The sequence below is a fragment of the Colletotrichum siamense genome, assembly GCF_013390195.1.
Source record: "Colletotrichum siamense strain Cg363 chromosome Unknown KSG_Cg363_contig01, whole genome shotgun sequence".
Classification (NCBI taxonomy): Eukaryota; Fungi; Ascomycota; class Sordariomycetes; order Glomerellales; family Glomerellaceae; genus Colletotrichum; species Colletotrichum siamense.
This window is the reverse complement of record NW_023501014.1, coordinates 4,431,813-4,446,931: the sequence shown is the minus strand read 5'-3', so window position 1 is coordinate 4,446,931 and position 15,119 is coordinate 4,431,813. Positions and strand designations below refer to the sequence as shown.

Here is a 15,119-nt window from a genome sequence, read left to right as displayed (position 1 = left end):
TCCATCTCCCAGATGTACCACTGTCTGATAAAATGGTGTGACCGAGATTCTCCGGACTCACAGCCTACCCAGCCCATCTGCAAGCCCCGATTCCAACCATGTCGCAACGCCCTTTGCCGGCGCATGATGGTCACAACTGTACAAACACAGCCCAACACAGACACTGCTTGCATGGTACTTTCAGGCATGGACATGCAAAGTATCGTTGCTTCGGGCAGCCATCCAAAGTTAGCACGCGCACGCCTAGCACCGCTGGCTCAACGCGCAGAAGTGGTCACTAGCATTGGTCGTAGAATGCCTGGTGCACTCGTTTCCGGCATGCCCATTGGGACAGAGGCAAAGTTGATGATACCTTTGGGGGCCTCCAGGTTGTGAATGTGGGCAGCGGAGTTACTCGCTGGACACCAATTCTTCAAGTGTTTGGTTGTCTGGTAAATGTTTATCCTTGTGGATGTTTTCCCACGCCAATGGCCGCACGTGGTCATTTCCTGGATTTCGCCCGGGCGACTTTCCGAACGGCGCCGTGGGTTCGGACATGGAAAACGTCACGGGAGGACCAGGGCAGAATCCGGGAGGATGGACGCTCGGAACGGCTGTGGGCCGGATCGGGTGGACGCGGCTTGGCGTGGAGCTCGGGCGGAGCAGAGAGCAGCACGGGTCGGTGACCTGAGGCAGAAGGTGGGGAGTCTTGGATTTGCGCATCCGGGCGAGCAGCGCGGCCTGCATCGGCGCATCCCCATGGCTGAGACTGGAGCCTCTGGAAGCTTTCTATCCCCCTTCCCCTCTCTGGAATTGGACCCCGCGTTACATGTACCTTCCTTAGACGTGCATAGCTTACCTTACCTCAGGTAGCTGGGTGCCCGAACTGACCGCTTTCGTTCTTTTGTTGCTCTGGCCCCCGCCCCCTCCTTCATGGCTTTCCGTTTCGTAACCAAACGTACGGTCGATTTGACATCACGCATCACATCGACCAGACGGCCACTTGCGCGCATGTGGGTTCTCCAGCTGGATTGCTCACCGGCAGCATACACCGCAGCAGGTATTCATTGGCTAACAACGAGCGATACAGACCATACCAGTTGAGAACATATAGTGCATTCTCAGCGCAACAAACCTCCACCTCCCGAGCTACCCCTCCCAAACGGAACGTTCGACTCCAAAATCCCCAGCGCCTCGCCGCCACACGACACTGCTCATTCAAACGAAATATGTGCAGGCACGGAGAAGCTGCCGGCGCAGGCACGCTGAACTACCCCAGAGAGCAGCTGCCCACCAACGTCGTCCCGCGCCACTATGATCTGACCCTCGAGCCCAACTTTGAGACGCTCAAATTCGACGGTCACGTCAAGATCGACTTTGACGTTGCCGAAGACTCAAACATCGTGTCCCTGAATACTCTCGACATTGAAGTCAAGCATGCCGCCTTGTCTCTGTCGGCCGAAGGCCAGCAAAAGAGCCTCAGCGACCCGGTCATCACCTACGACGAGCCCAAGCAGACCCACACCTTCGAGTTCAAGGACCGTCTCACAAAGGGCGCCAAGGGTACTCTCGAAATCAAGTTCGTTGGTGAACTGAACGACAAGATGGCTGGCTTCTACCGCTCATACTACCCCAAGCCTGACGGCTCTAAGGGCATTCTAGCTACCAGTCAGATGGAACCTACCGATGCTCGTCGGGCATTCCCCTGCTTTGACGAGCCTGCGCTCAAGGCAGAGTTTACCGTCACCCTTGTTGCCGACAAGAACCTGACGTGCCTGTCCAACATGGACGTTGCCGAAGAGAAGGAGCTGCCCGCGGGAAAGAAGGCCGTTCGCTTCAACAAGTCCCCCGTCATGTCGACCTACCTCGTTGCCTTCATCGTCGGAGAACTCAACTACATTGAGAATAATGACTTCCGGGTGCCTCTTCGCGTCTACGCGCCTCCCTCCGAGGATATTGAGCGAGGACGCTACGCGCTGGAGATTGGTGTCAAGGCTTTGGAGTTTTACGAGAAGGCGTTCGGTCTCCCCTACCCCTTGCCGAAACTCGACCAAGTTGCCATTCCCGACTTTGCCGCCGGAGCCATGGAAAACTGGGGTCTCGTTACCTACCGTACTGTCGAGGTCCTTTTCGATGACAAGACGAGCGGTGCCGCAGCCAAAGAGCGTGTCTCAACCGTCATCACCCATGAGATTGCTCACCAGTGGTTCGGAAATATTGTGTCTCCCGATTGGTGGCACGCTTTGTGGCTGAACGAGGGATTCGCCGAGTTTGCATCTCGCTACTCTCTGAACGCGTTCTTCCCTGAGTGGAAGCTCAAGGAGTCTTTCGTCAGGGAGGATCTTCAGGCGGCCCTTGGCCTCGATGGCCTCAGGAGCAGCCACCCCATCGAAGTTCCTGTCCACAAGGCCGAGGAGATTAATGAAATCTTTGACAGCATCAGCTACGCCAAGGGCTCCTGCGTCGTTCACATGATTTCAGCCTTCCTGGGCGAGGATGTCTTCATGGAGGGCGTCCGGAAGTATCTCAAGCGACACGCGTGGGGAAATGCCACGACAAACGACCTGTGGCAAGCTCTCAGTGAAGCCAGCGGCAAGGATGTCGGTTCCATCATGAACATCTGGACCCAGAATGTTGGTTACCCTGTCGTTTCCGTTACGGAGACGGGCAACTCGATCAGCGTGGAGCAGCACCGTTTCCTAACTACCGGAGATGTCAAGCCTGAGGAGGACAAGGTCCTCTATCCCATTTCTCTCAATGTCCGCACCAAGGGCGGTGTTGACAAGGACTTGATGCTCACGACCCGCGACGCCAAATTCGAGGTCGCGGACGCCGACTTCTTCAAGATTAACGCCGACTCCACCGGATTCTACCGCACAAAGTACGGCATTGACAGACTTGAGAAGCTTGGCAATGCTGCTGAGCTTCTCTCTGTCCAAGACAGAGTTGGCATCGTGGCTGACACCAGTGCGCTGGCTACTTCGGGTTACCAGAAGACGTCTTCTTGCCTGGGTCTGTTCAAGGCTCTGAGCAACGCCGGCGAGGCAGAGTACCTGGTTTGGGACCAGATTCTCACTCGCCTTGGGTCCATCAAGATGGCATGGATCGAGGACGAGGAGGTTGTCGACAAGTTGACCGAGTTCCAGCGCAACATTGTCAGCGGCATGGCCCACAAGCTAGGCTGGAAGTTTTCCAGCGCTGACGGCCACGTCGAGCAACAGTACAAGGCCCTCATGTTTGGTGCGGCCGGTATGGCCGGTGACGAGAAGGTTCTGGCCGCGGCGCGGGAGATGTTTGAGAAGTTTGCGGCTGGAGACAGGACCGCCATTCACCCGAACATCAGAAGCTCCGCGTTCTCCATCGTGCTGAAGTACGGTGGCGAGAAGGAGGTGAGTTTCTTATCCTTCTCTTGCGATTCATCAACTGACCAAAATGCTGTAGTACGATGCCGTACTCAAGTACTACGAGACCGCTGAGACGAGCGACGAACGCAACAGCGCCCTGCGCACGTTGGGACAGGCTCGTGACCCTAAGCTTAGACAACGTACTTTGGATATGCTGCTGAGCGGCAAGATCCGCGACCAGGATGTTTACATCCCCATTGGCAGCCTGCGGTCTAGCAAGAGTGGCATCGAGGCTTTGTTCGACTGGATGCAGACGAGGTGGGACGAGATCTACACCAAGTTCCCCGCCCAGTCTTCCATGATTGGTAGTATCGTTAGCTACTGCACCAGTGGCCTCACGAAGCAAGAGCAGCTGGACCAAGTCGATAAGTTCTTTGCCGCAAAGGACAAGAAGGGTTACGTTCGAGCGCTGTCGCAGTCTACCGATTCCATCAAGGCCAAGATCACATGGACCGCCCGTGACACGGAGGATTTGCGCAAGTTCTTGGGTATCTAGGATTGCAGACGCCGTGCTATGAGCGGTTTGTGTGTTGTAAAGATCATGCCGCACAGCTGTTCAGAGACAGCCAAACAACCAAAATAATGAATTCATGTAATTGTTTGGATTCCCAGCCGTGCGACCAAATGGCTCGATGCCTAGTAGAGACACGAACAGTGCAGCGCCTCGTAGTTGCTTACTGTCCAATCTTGAGCAGAGCGCGCTGTAGTCATGATGTTCTTCACCGTTGTGGACTACAACCAAAACCCAAGGTCGGCGGTGGGCCCCATACAGGCTTTGCGTCAGAGGGGCTTGTACCCAGTGCGCAAGACACAAATCTCTGGTGTGCACCAAATGACTCCCTCTCACAGACATCCATTCGTCACAACACTCGTCAACCTGGTTGAATACTCGGAGCGGCCGCTGTCAGATTCGCTACAGGACCGTCCAACTGCTTCATTCCCACCATGGCAGCCCCTCGCCTAGCTTCCTCGTGGCAAGTCCGCGCCGAGGCCGGCGAGCCCTTCGCCGTGATCCGCGTCCGCGACCTGCAGGGCACCATCCAGGCCGGGACCGACGCCTGGGGCCGCGAGAACAAGTTGCAGCCGGTCCGCGTGTCGGCGGAGCTGTCCATGGCTAGCCCTTTTGACGCCGCGTCCTCCTCGGACCGTGTCAGCGACGACACAGTGCATTACGGCTTGCTCGCCAAGGCCATCCTCTCTAGTCTTGGGGGCATCAACAAGAAGGCACAATCAGCCGGCAAGCCCTCACATATTCGCCTCCGGGACGCAGTTGGTCAGATCTGGGCCGATCTGACCGGCCTCTCTCTCAATGGACAGTATGTCCCTGCCGAGGAGGGAAGCGTTGGTTTCTTGCGGGATAGGCTCTCGCTGGTTCGGTTCATGAACCTGAACGTCACGATGCCCAAGGCGTCTCTCCTCGGGAGCGCTGTTAGTCTGTCAGCGTCCGCCGTCTTCAGTCCCCAAGGGGGCCCGTCACCGGTCGATGTACGCAGCTCTTGCCTTCGCCTTCACGATCTGCGGGTACCCACTCTTATTGGTGTAAACGACAATGAGAGACTCGCAAGGCAGATTCTTGCGGCGGACGTGGAGATTGAGCAGTTTGACGTGTCCGAAGACGTGTACGTCGGCATTGAGTCTATTGTTGTAAAGGTCAGTCTATCTCTTCTCTCTTGTATTTCTAATCCCTGGTCGTTTTAAACATCCTCCTATGCCCGCCTACACAGAATGATAACCTAACATTATCCGGGGCAAAGACGCTATCAGACTCGTCCTTTGAGACTCTCGAGGCCCTTGGCCCCGCCATCACACAGAGCATCCGCAAGGATATCAAAGGCGTTGCGGCGTCCTCTGCCTCGCAGGCACCGGGCTGGGTTATCAAAGTGGCGATGGAAAAGCCGACGGCCATTACAATGGCCGAGGCCTCCCGCGTCGAGTACAGAGAGCTCGTCAGTGCCCGCGCATAGCAAAACGAACTTTTCCCACCGAGATCTTTGTTCCCTCGTTGTGTGCTCTCTGAGCGTAATAAAGCTGAAAATGACGGCGATACCGTGTCTGCTCGCCGCCGTTGCGGATCGTGAACCTTGCTCTAATGCCCATCTCCTCACCATGCACGAAACTTTTCGCACTGCGGAACATCTCCGTTGGTGATGTTCTTGATGAATTCGGCATCCGGGTCGAAGAGCATAACGTGGAAATGCTCGACCGCATGGACGGACTTGAGACTTCTCCAATTCTTGAACCAGATGACCTGAGAAAGTGATTAGCCATCCGAGACTCACCCGGGCCACATACAAAGCACTCACCGAATCAGGCTTCGTCCTCGACCGGAAGGTCCTGTTCACGTAGGCCTCAATTTCACCCCTCGCCACCTCGGTCAAATCACCCGTCGCCAGATCCTCGTCCAGCTCGAACTTGGTCCAGACAACGAGGTGCACAATCCGTTCGTCAATGCCGTACGGCCAATCATTCACCAAAATTTTCAGATCCTCGTCGAGCTCAAACGGCTTCCCCTTGGACACCAACGGCTCCTCCCACCCCAGACGGCGCCTCAGCACGAAGTTCATGACGCTGCCGTGTTCTTGGATCAGCTGGTGGATGAAGAGCCGGTACCGGCGCAGCTCCGAGGGCACCCGCTGAAAAAGGTCCAGCCGGTTCGTGGCGACGAAGCGCCGCACGGTCTCCCACGACTGCGGGACGTACTCGGCGTCCGGCGTGCTGAGGATCCCCACGTCCTTGGCGGAGAGGTTGCGGAGGCCCTCCGGGCACTCTTCGGTCCGGTGCTCCGGCGGCACATTGACCTGCCAGTACGGCAGGGCCGGCGACTTGTAGAGGCTACCCATTTCTCGTTCGCTACTGGTTCGCGGGTGTTGCGGAGAGAGAGGATCGATTGGGCTGGGGCTAGTGTGCAGACGAGGTGGAGTTGACAAGGTAGAGAGGGATTTGGTGTGTTCATGAGCATAGAAGAGATCCCGAGTTAAGAAGGGGGACCAATAGGTCGGTGTCCTCCTGGTTGCAGGGTGATCCACGGTTGTCAAAGAATGGAAGAGACGGCGAATGAAGGTCTCACACCCAGCATTAGCCGGTGGGACCTGATCAGGTCTTTGTTCGAGGCTTAATATATCATCCAGTCTCCCCCCCGTCGGCGAATCCGGACGAAAACTTACAAGTTAGAACAGGGCCTCTTCTCAACACAACGACGCATGAGATTGTAAATGCTGCGGCGCGGAAACCGGCAGACCCCCCAAGTCATGCAATATTACCCGCCTTCGCAGGTCCGGGACAGGGACCCGTCATGCAGTCGCGCGCGTCCTCGTTCCTTTTCCCGTCCCTCACCGCTAGTCGGCGCCGATTGATATGGACTGCAAGCCAGGTAGGCCAAAGGCCAGCCTCCACCCGGAGACGGTCGGTCGCAATCCGGCTGGTGCACGGCTGGCAGCAGCCGCTAACCTTCCTGGACATCATTGCCGTGTCAGTCGTATTCGCATCACACCTCACGCGTTGACATCACATACAGCCTACATGGCCCGAAAAGAAATTCCGTCAAGAGCATGAACACGCAGTGCTGCCTATTAAAATGCTATCAAATTCATACTGCTACTGCCTCGGGCATGCAGGTGTGCCGCCTTTTTGGGGAACGTTTTTATTTCTATTATCCCATCGCGTTTTCAGAATGTCATCCAAGATGCTTACCGCGCATCGTGACCTCTGCTGTAAAATGCTCAAAATACACAAACCCGCCAGAGCCATTTAGTGCTCAAGCAGACGCAAGCTACCCTGGACAACCACGTTCTCGAGGATGGATCCAGGGGGGATGTCGATGGTGCTGCCCTCTGTAGCGACGATGATGACAGTGCCCTTGAGCGTCACACCGCGGCCGAGGTTGACGGCACCGGTGATGGTCAGGTGGTCCAGCTCGATGATCTTGGGGATGGACGGGATGTGCTTGGCGAAGTCAGAGACCTTCTTGAAGTCGCTGCCCAGCTTGATGAGAGGGGCGTCGCCGAAGCGGCTGGAGCTCATCTGAAGCTGGCCATGCTTGACGGTGTAGAGGTCAGACTTGACGAGCATCAGGTCGGAGGAGGTCTTGACGGGCAAGAAGCGGCGACGGGGAACGTTGACACCGTGCGCGTTCTTAAAGTGACGGATGGCAGCTCCGACGGCAGTCTCCAGCTGGATGATGGAGATGTCGGACTCGCCCTTCTTGTCGCCGGGGATGGTCTTGCCGTTGGGGATGATCTCCATCTCAAGCTCGTCGTTCTCGACGACGCGCTTGATGGCCTTCAGGTTGAGCCAGATGTTGTTGGTGTTGAAGTACTTGAACTTCTTGATAGACTTGAACTCGTTGACGTGCTCCTTGGGGACCTGGGCGATCTCAAGGAGACGGACAGAGCCCTCGTAGTCGATGATGGTACCACCCTTGACGTCGGCCTTGGTCTTGTTGGTCAACTCCATGATGTACTCGGCCTCGGTCTCGACCATGTGCTGGAGGACGCGGAGATCGACGACAGCGCCCAGGTTGTCGACGTTGGAAAGGAAGACAATCTCGATGCCACGCTCGATGAGCTTGTCGAGAATGCCAGAGTTGTACAGAGACTCGAAAACGTCACCGTGACCAGGGGGGTACCAGTCGCTGATGGCGGAGTCGTACGTCTTGGGGACGGGGAGGAGCGAGTCCTTGAGGATTCTGGGGTATCTTGATTGGTTGAAGGTGAGGATGTCGACGTTGTGGCCCTCGTACTTCTTGATGATGGCAGCAGTGTCGTCGTTGGTGTTGAACGAGTTCATGAGGATGAAGGGAACGTTGACGCCGTAAGTGCGGTTGAGGTACTCGATCTGGCGGACGGACAGGTCCAGGAAGGACATGCCGTCACGAACCTCAATGACGGACTTGGGGCCGACGCAACCCATGGAGGTACCGAGACCACCGTTAAGCTTGAGGACGGCAAGCTTGTTGAGGAACTGAACGGACTCGGAGTTGGCGAGGTCCTCGTAGTCAACAACCTGGCCCTGAGCGGGGGGAGCAATGCGGTCCCAGTCACTATATATCGTTCGTTAGCCTGCTCGATGCTTGTGCTTCTTTTCCGCTGTAGACCTACACGGCGTTGCCCTTGGCCTTGTCGTTCAAGTAGCGACGGAAGAGGGCGAAGAAGTTGTCCATCTCGGTCTCGAAGAGCTGCGGCAGGGGTCAGCATTGGGCGGTTCTTGTACAGGCAATTATGAGTACTGACCTTCTTCTGCTCGGGGTCGGTGACCGTCTCGGAGAGGGTGGTGAGAGCATTGCGCATCTGGGCAGCGGCGACGCTGGTGGAAGTGTTCTCGAAAGCCTTGGAGGGATATCGTCAGTCTTCCATTGGCAAGTAGGTTTTGGGTATAATTGCGGCCCCTGTTGGGTGGGGCTTCATGAAGCTGTCGTCAAGTGATCTGCGGCGGGGCCAGTGTGCGATTACGGCCAGCTTGTTGTTTTCCCCTGAGACGCCATGAAGTCTGTTGCGAACCGACCCAACCAAAGCGCGTTTTGCATCGTCCTTCAGATTGCTAGAATCCATCAGATAGCAAAGCCACGCCCTGCTGCTTGTTTCGCTATACCACTGGCTTGAAAGGCCTTTTCAAGATGCACTGCTCATACTAGAGACAGGCGGACCAGAGGCACAGAAGCGATTGGTAATGGCGCGAGCAGAGTGACACAAAGCAGCCAGTAGCTACTCGTGCTCACATTGCACAATTCGTTTCATGGCGTCCTCGTGGGAGAAGCAGAGCCCCATCGTCAAACTTCGATTGGCACTGCCCGGGACCGCGTGGGATGATGGGAGGAGCAGAGAGCAGTATATACCATGTGAGACCTCGTCTTGCCGTGGTGGCGGGAGGTGAACTCGGCGTCATCAGCCTTGCCCTGGCCTCCAAGAGGAGACTTCAGGTGAGTAGGCAGGGCGCTCTTGATCGCTTGAGCCATTGCGGGCGAGTGTTTGGGTGTTTCGCGGTGAATGAGGTTGGACTGAGGAGAAAGAGTGTCAGTAAACGCGACCGGGCTGTGAAAGAGCTCGAAGAGAAGATTCTGGCGGGCTCTCGGGGGGGTGTAGAAGGCAGAATATTGTGGAAGGAGGGGAAAAAACAGGATGGGAAATCGCAGACGGCGGGGTAGAGCCTACGGTGACAGGGAATTGGCCGTGGGATGGATGGGGAGAAAAAGTGCTGGGACTAGGAGCTCAAAGGTATCTGTGTAGCCTGACGTAATTCTCGAGCTTCTCCATATGATGAGGAGCAAGAATTTCGGGAGAGGCACAATCGAGCAGGTACAGTGAAGCTTGGGGAAGGCGGGGGGAGGTGATATGGCGGAGGAAGGGGGCGAAGTGAGGTGCTTCTCGCCATGGGACGAACGCGAGAGCAACCTTGGCTTTCGGTTGGAGTAGGAGACGGGCAGATCAGCGGTGACAATAGTGACGGCGGTTGTACATGTAGTAGCAGCAGCAGCCAGCAGACGAAGACGGACCCAACTTACTTACAGTAGCAACGACGGCAACGGCAACGACAACAAACAAAGAGCGAGTGTGGATGGTTGAATTGGATGCAGAGAGAGGAAAAAGGAGAGATCCCAAGGGCCAGAGATGGACGAGGTGGACGGGGATTTCCCTTTATGTAGCGGTGATATCACTGTGGGAACCCAGTTCGCATTTGCCAATTTTCATTTTATCTCGTTCCCCCCGGGAGCCAGGAGTCTGGAGGGGACGGGACAAACGCTGCACATTCTCATCCATTCACCCACCCACCGCAGCTTCGGGGAGGGGACCTGGAGGGGAGGGAAGCCCTCGGAGCCAGGAGCCCAAGGGGAGCCGGACAAGAATTGGGGGGGAGGGGCCGCTGTGTTCCATGCAGGACGCTGGACCTGGACGCACCCAACACTGGACCTCCCCCATCTGCACCTGCACCTGAACAGCTGGCCTGGGCTGGCCTGGTCCCGGTGTCTGGGCTGCCACCTCCATCAACGGAACTCGACGAGAGGAAAGCTTTGTTATGATTTTGCACCAAAATGTCCACCTCTTCGTATTCATCGTCTCCATTTCATGCGAGAATACAGAGCACCTACCGTCCAACTCGACTGCTCGACCGACGATCGCGTCCAGGTACCTGGAGCTAGAGGAGAGGGGAAAAAAAAAAAATTACCTGACGCATGCCCTTGAGCCCATTCCAGTCCATCTTGTTGCAACCCTCCGATGAGCTGGCCTGGGCTGGCCACCGCCTTCTCGACGACCCCTGTGGCGTTCCAGACTAGCGACGCCCAATGGAGGGAAGGCGGCGGCAGCTGCAGCTTACGCGGGAAGAAAAAAAAAATGATAACGATGATGACGGCGGCGAAAGCAAGAAAAGTCCCGAGATACGACCCGGAAGCTGATATTTATCTACGCATGTCTACGAACATCGAACATCAACCACCGACCACCAGCTGGCCCTGAGCGCAGCCCGGTGCGTGGTCGCAAGATGCTGATCCTGAAGGATGCGGATATCTGCCGCACGTCAAAAGTGTCATGTCAACTCTCAACTCAACTTGGACCGCAGAACGACCTCCCCTGCTCAATGCGGCAAGGCCAGCTTCAACTCGGGGCGAGACATTCGGATGCCATGCCACGCCAAAAAGTCTGAGCACATTTCTGTGTCTCGGCCACGACACGAAGCTTCCTCGAACCTCTCTCCAGCAACCAACAACAACATCATGCAGGGACAGCTCTCTCCTTTCCCCCCCTTCCCCGACGCATCGCGGCTGCGGGAGCCGTCCAAGACCTTCAGACAGACAGCCGCTCACTAAGGCACCACAGAACAGCCATGCGTGCACTAAAAAAAGGTACCAATCTCCATCGTCTGCGGAGCCGGGCAGTCTTCTCGCTACATTGACTCTCCGCTACGCAAATCATGATTGGGATCCTGAAATACCACAACCCCCACCACCCAACATCCCCGCCGCCTGTGAGATGAGCTGTCGAACAGAACACCCGCCACAGAATGAACACCTTGCCTGGTACCCATTCGCTCACCTACTTTACCTCTGAGCACTTACGACTCTATTTGACTTCACCGCGCCTTTGCGCGCATGCCCCAAGGCCTTCCAGTCCCACTCGCCCGGAGTGCACCGCCATTTCACATCTGCAAGCAGCAAACTGTCCGGACATCTATGCTTTCGGTACGCCTTCGTCGCACCTGAAAGAAGGTTGGCTACGTCGAACGCCCACCCGTACGTCGGACTCGCCAACGACGACGCGCCCATCGCCTATAAAATCTCGCCACCACCCTGAACTCTCCGACGTCGCTAAATTGATCGCGTCAAAAAAAGGCTCAACCAGCGGCCGAAAATGCGTGTGCAATTTTGCCGTCTTCTCAACGCCATGAGATGGCTGCAACCACCACCTCTGCTAACACCATCGAGATCGGCGGCAACAAGTTGTCTTCCAATGGCAATGGCCTGCCCAGATCCCACCGGGCCTCTTCGGAATGTTTCCCGAACGCTCGCGCTTCGCGATCCCCGATATACGGGACAACGTGACAGGTAACAGGTTTCTTGTAAGTTACCGCTGTGAACCGCCGCCCCCTGAGTACCGGCATCTGCGCCCCGGGCGGGCCAATTCCCACTTGGTCTCGTTTGGGTCGGCTCTCAGCCAGGAGAGTCGACGGGTCCCCGGTGAAATCCCTCCCGTCTGGTCCCGTCTGGTCCAGTCTGGTCGGGAGTTTGATTACCTATTGCTTCGTGGTGGGGGAACTTTGGGGCCTTTGGAGTCAGTCCAAGGCAAAGAAGACAACCTATGCAACTCCAGCTTCGAACACGATTGTTCCATCTGGCTCGGCTCGAAGGCCAGGGGAACAAGGTAGCACCGGGCTTCGCCGGCCAGCACCGGGCTTGGATCACCTCCGATCTTGGTTTTTGCCCACCACTTCAGCCCCGGGAGCCAAGCCCACCGCCGTCCGTCCAACGCCAACACTATTCGTACCGGTGCCACCACCATCACGCTGGACCCCTGCCGCCGCCCGTCCAGAAGTGTTCCATAGTGCAATTTGCTCTCTCGACGCCATTGTCAATAATGGCCGTCTCTCCTGGTCTTCCCGACGGGCCTCGACTTGTCTGTCCACCTGCTGAACCCTCAAATGGGGCAACTGGCAATCTGCTTCAGGTCGACCTCAATTTTCCCGGTGCAGGGGTGGGCAAAGGAAACGAAACACAATTGGCGAAATGTCATCGAAAGCACCCTTGGAAAAGCAACGAAAATAGTTTATGCTGCACCTGAACCCCCAAATTCGCACCTCTAAAGGTGGCCTATGCAGCATGGTTGGGAACAGACCACCATCAAATGAGGCTCCCTCATGCGTCCCACGTGGGGGCAGCCCAGCCGTCCTGCTTTGAGCTTGTGTAAACACGGCCAAAGGACCGTCCTGGTGGTTGGGCTGAAGTTCCAGGGGCTGCGGCGCTTGAGAAGGAAGGTTTGCCATTCTCGGCGACGAATCAGCACTCTGCAAGGCAACATCACTGCGATTACACTTGTTTATCAAGATGAAGATGAACGGGGTATTTGGTTTTTTTTTCTTTCTTTTCTGCTTATCGTATATGTCTCGCTGTTTCGCTAGGCTGCTTCGTGGCTCACTCGTAAAAAAAAAAAAACCATGTATGTATCCGTACCATAACGCCGAATAACCATCCACCACCAGCCGACACCCTCTCAGTTCGGCCTCCAAGGGGTATAATCACCATTGAGCTACAGCCTTGCCCGACGCAGCCAGTCTCATTTCTTCTTCTGCAGCTTTTCCTTCTCCATATTCTCCGAGCACACGGGGCAGAACCATGTCCCATTAGGCTCGCTCTTAAGGCCGACGCATGACCAGTGGAACCACTCATAAGGGCAATCCTCATTGTCGCACGCCACCATGTCGCCAAAGCTGACATTTTGACACGTGCAGTACTTTTTGTCGTCGCCGGCCTCGTCATCTTCGGCGTCGAGCATGCTGTCGTCCCCGTCCCCGTCTTTGCCGTCACGCGCTGGTGTACCGCTTGCCCGGTCTGCCCTGCTACGGTCGCCGTCATCGCCACTACCACTCTCGGCATCCGACAACTCGCTGTCTGCTGTCGACGCCGGAGAGTTGCGGCTCCCTGCCTTCTTCACGCGGGACAACGACGACTTGTTGCCATTGGCAATGCTGCCCTTTTTGCGGTTTGCGGCGCCAGGTGTTCCTTTCCTGATGCCAGACACGCTGGCAGCCTTGGTTGATGACGACCGCGGCCCGGCGCTACCAGCCCGCACAGCACCGCCAGGGCCCGGGTTCGTGACTCCTTTCGGAGTGCCCGGGCCGAGGGAGGAATGCCTCGCCAGCCCGCTCGAGGTCGCCGGCAAGCTGCCCAGTCCGGAGTTGGACCGCGGGCCCCTCTTAGGCGCGCCGCTTCCTGGTCCTGCCGAGCTTTCTCTTGCCTGGCGATTCATTATCATGCTGGCGGCAGCCGGTGTCGCGGGCGCCGAGGAGGCGTGTTGCTGCGATATTGTGTTGCGAACCTGCGGGTTGCCGACGCGCACGGTAGCGGGGCTCGACGAGTTGACGATCGGGTTCAACGGGGTCGCGGTAATGGCCCCGGCCAAGTGGCTCGCCGGGTTGACGGCCCTGGCGGACGGAGCTGAATGGTTTGCCGCGCTTGGGCGTAGCAGCGACGGACACTCGTCTGGATCGGTGAACCCAGGCTCGCTCCGATCGTAGAGCATCTTGATGTGCTGGTCCAGGTTTCGCAGATGCTTGTCCATGATGAGCTGCAACTTCTGGGTCAGGGCGATCTTCTCGGTGGCCAGCTGGTCGGCGCGCATGTAGTTCTCGCGCATCTGTGTCCTCATGCCGTCCTCGCGAGGATTCGTCTCGTGGCTTCCGTTCGCCTTGATCCATTTCTGTATCTTCCCGTCGCGGTCCTCGATCAGCTTGACGCAGTCGCCGTACTGACGGTCCTTGTCGGCGATCTCATCTTGCAAGAACCGGATCTCCTCGGGGAGGTTCTGGACGCGGTTGATCCAGTCGTCGAGGATGATGGCCGGGTCAAGAGCCTCGGCTGCCGGCATCCTCTTGACGAAGTCGATGGACAGGTCGTCTCTAGGCATCTTGAGTCAACGATGCGCTCTAAGTATGCAGAAGCTGACGTAGGCAACAGAGCGAGGCAACAAAACGGCGGAGGCGGCGATGATATGCTTAGACAAGGGCGCAGGGGAGGGCGGCGACAGGTGGTGGGATGAGCGCGCAGTGGAGGTGCTCGCCAAGCGAGGCAGCGGCGAGTATTACGACGGCCGGAAGCAGGCAATGTGGAGGGCAGCGACTGAAGGAAGGTAAAGAGTGGTGAGACCGTCGTGACCCAAGGCCATCAGAAGAAGGAAGAAAGGAGATAAGATAGATAGGCAGGGCAGGTGCGGAGTAGAAGTAGAGCAAAGGCCCAACAGTAAGGTAGGCAAGTGGGAATAGTGGCACGCAGTATGACGGTGATGGCGCGGCAGCAGATCGGGGACCGTCGTGTGGGCTGACCGGCGGAGGCTCAGGGCCGCGGTCGACGAACCACAAACTACGGGCCGCGATCACGATGTGCGTGCTCTCAGTATACCGCAGTTGAAGACAGTGTGAAGGGAGGGAGGATAGCAAGAATCGCGCTGCCAGGAGCGTCGACGACAACGGAGTGCTTAATGACTGGCTTGGCTCACCTGGTTGAGGTTGGACCGACGGGCAGTCGACGGAGGCTCC

The 15,119-nt window shown here is 56.9% G+C and overlaps 5 protein-coding genes across 5 annotated transcripts; 2 read left to right on the top strand and 3 right to left on the bottom strand.

Moving 5' to 3' along the window:
* Positions 1–1,208: 1,208 nt before the first annotated feature.
* Positions 1,209–3,879, top strand: CGCS363_v001112 (Aminopeptidase 2; the record flags this gene model as incomplete). Its single annotated transcript, XM_036632961.1, has 2 exons — positions 1,209–3,368; positions 3,421–3,879. 2 exons carry the CDS (start codon positions 1,209–1,211, stop codon positions 3,877–3,879), a joined length of 2,619 nt encoding a protein of 872 aa, XP_036502918.1.
* A 449-nt stretch (positions 3,880–4,328) lies between these two features.
* Positions 4,329–5,347, top strand: CGCS363_v001111 (uncharacterized protein; the record flags this gene model as incomplete). Its single annotated transcript, XM_036632960.1, has 2 exons — positions 4,329–5,033; positions 5,108–5,347. 2 exons carry the CDS (start codon positions 4,329–4,331, stop codon positions 5,345–5,347), a joined length of 945 nt encoding a protein of 314 aa, XP_036502163.1.
* Positions 5,348–5,484: 137 nt separating this feature from the next.
* On the bottom strand, positions 5,485–6,223 carry GIG1-1 (N-acetylglucosamine-induced protein 1; the record flags this gene model as incomplete). The annotated part of the gene is made up of 2 exons (XM_036632959.1): positions 5,485–5,631; positions 5,687–6,223. The coding sequence occupies 2 exons, from the start codon at positions 6,221–6,223 to the stop codon at positions 5,485–5,487; spliced, it is 684 nt and encodes a 227-aa protein (XP_036502919.1).
* Positions 6,224–7,130: 907 nt separating this feature from the next.
* fyu1 (putative UTP--glucose-1-phosphate uridylyltransferase) lies at positions 7,131–9,333 on the bottom strand (the record flags this gene model as incomplete). Its single annotated transcript, XM_036632958.1, has 4 exons — positions 7,131–8,421; positions 8,480–8,556; positions 8,612–8,707; positions 9,214–9,333. 4 exons carry the CDS (start codon positions 9,331–9,333, stop codon positions 7,131–7,133), a joined length of 1,584 nt encoding a protein of 527 aa, XP_036501918.1.
* A 3,808-nt stretch (positions 9,334–13,141) lies between these two features.
* ing3 (Inhibitor of growth protein 3) lies at positions 13,142–14,491 on the bottom strand (the record flags this gene model as incomplete). The annotated part of the gene is made up of 1 exon (XM_036632957.1): positions 13,142–14,491. The coding sequence occupies one exon, from the start codon at positions 14,489–14,491 to the stop codon at positions 13,142–13,144; it is 1,350 nt and encodes a 449-aa protein (XP_036501917.1).
* Positions 14,492–15,119: the final 628 nt, after the last annotated feature.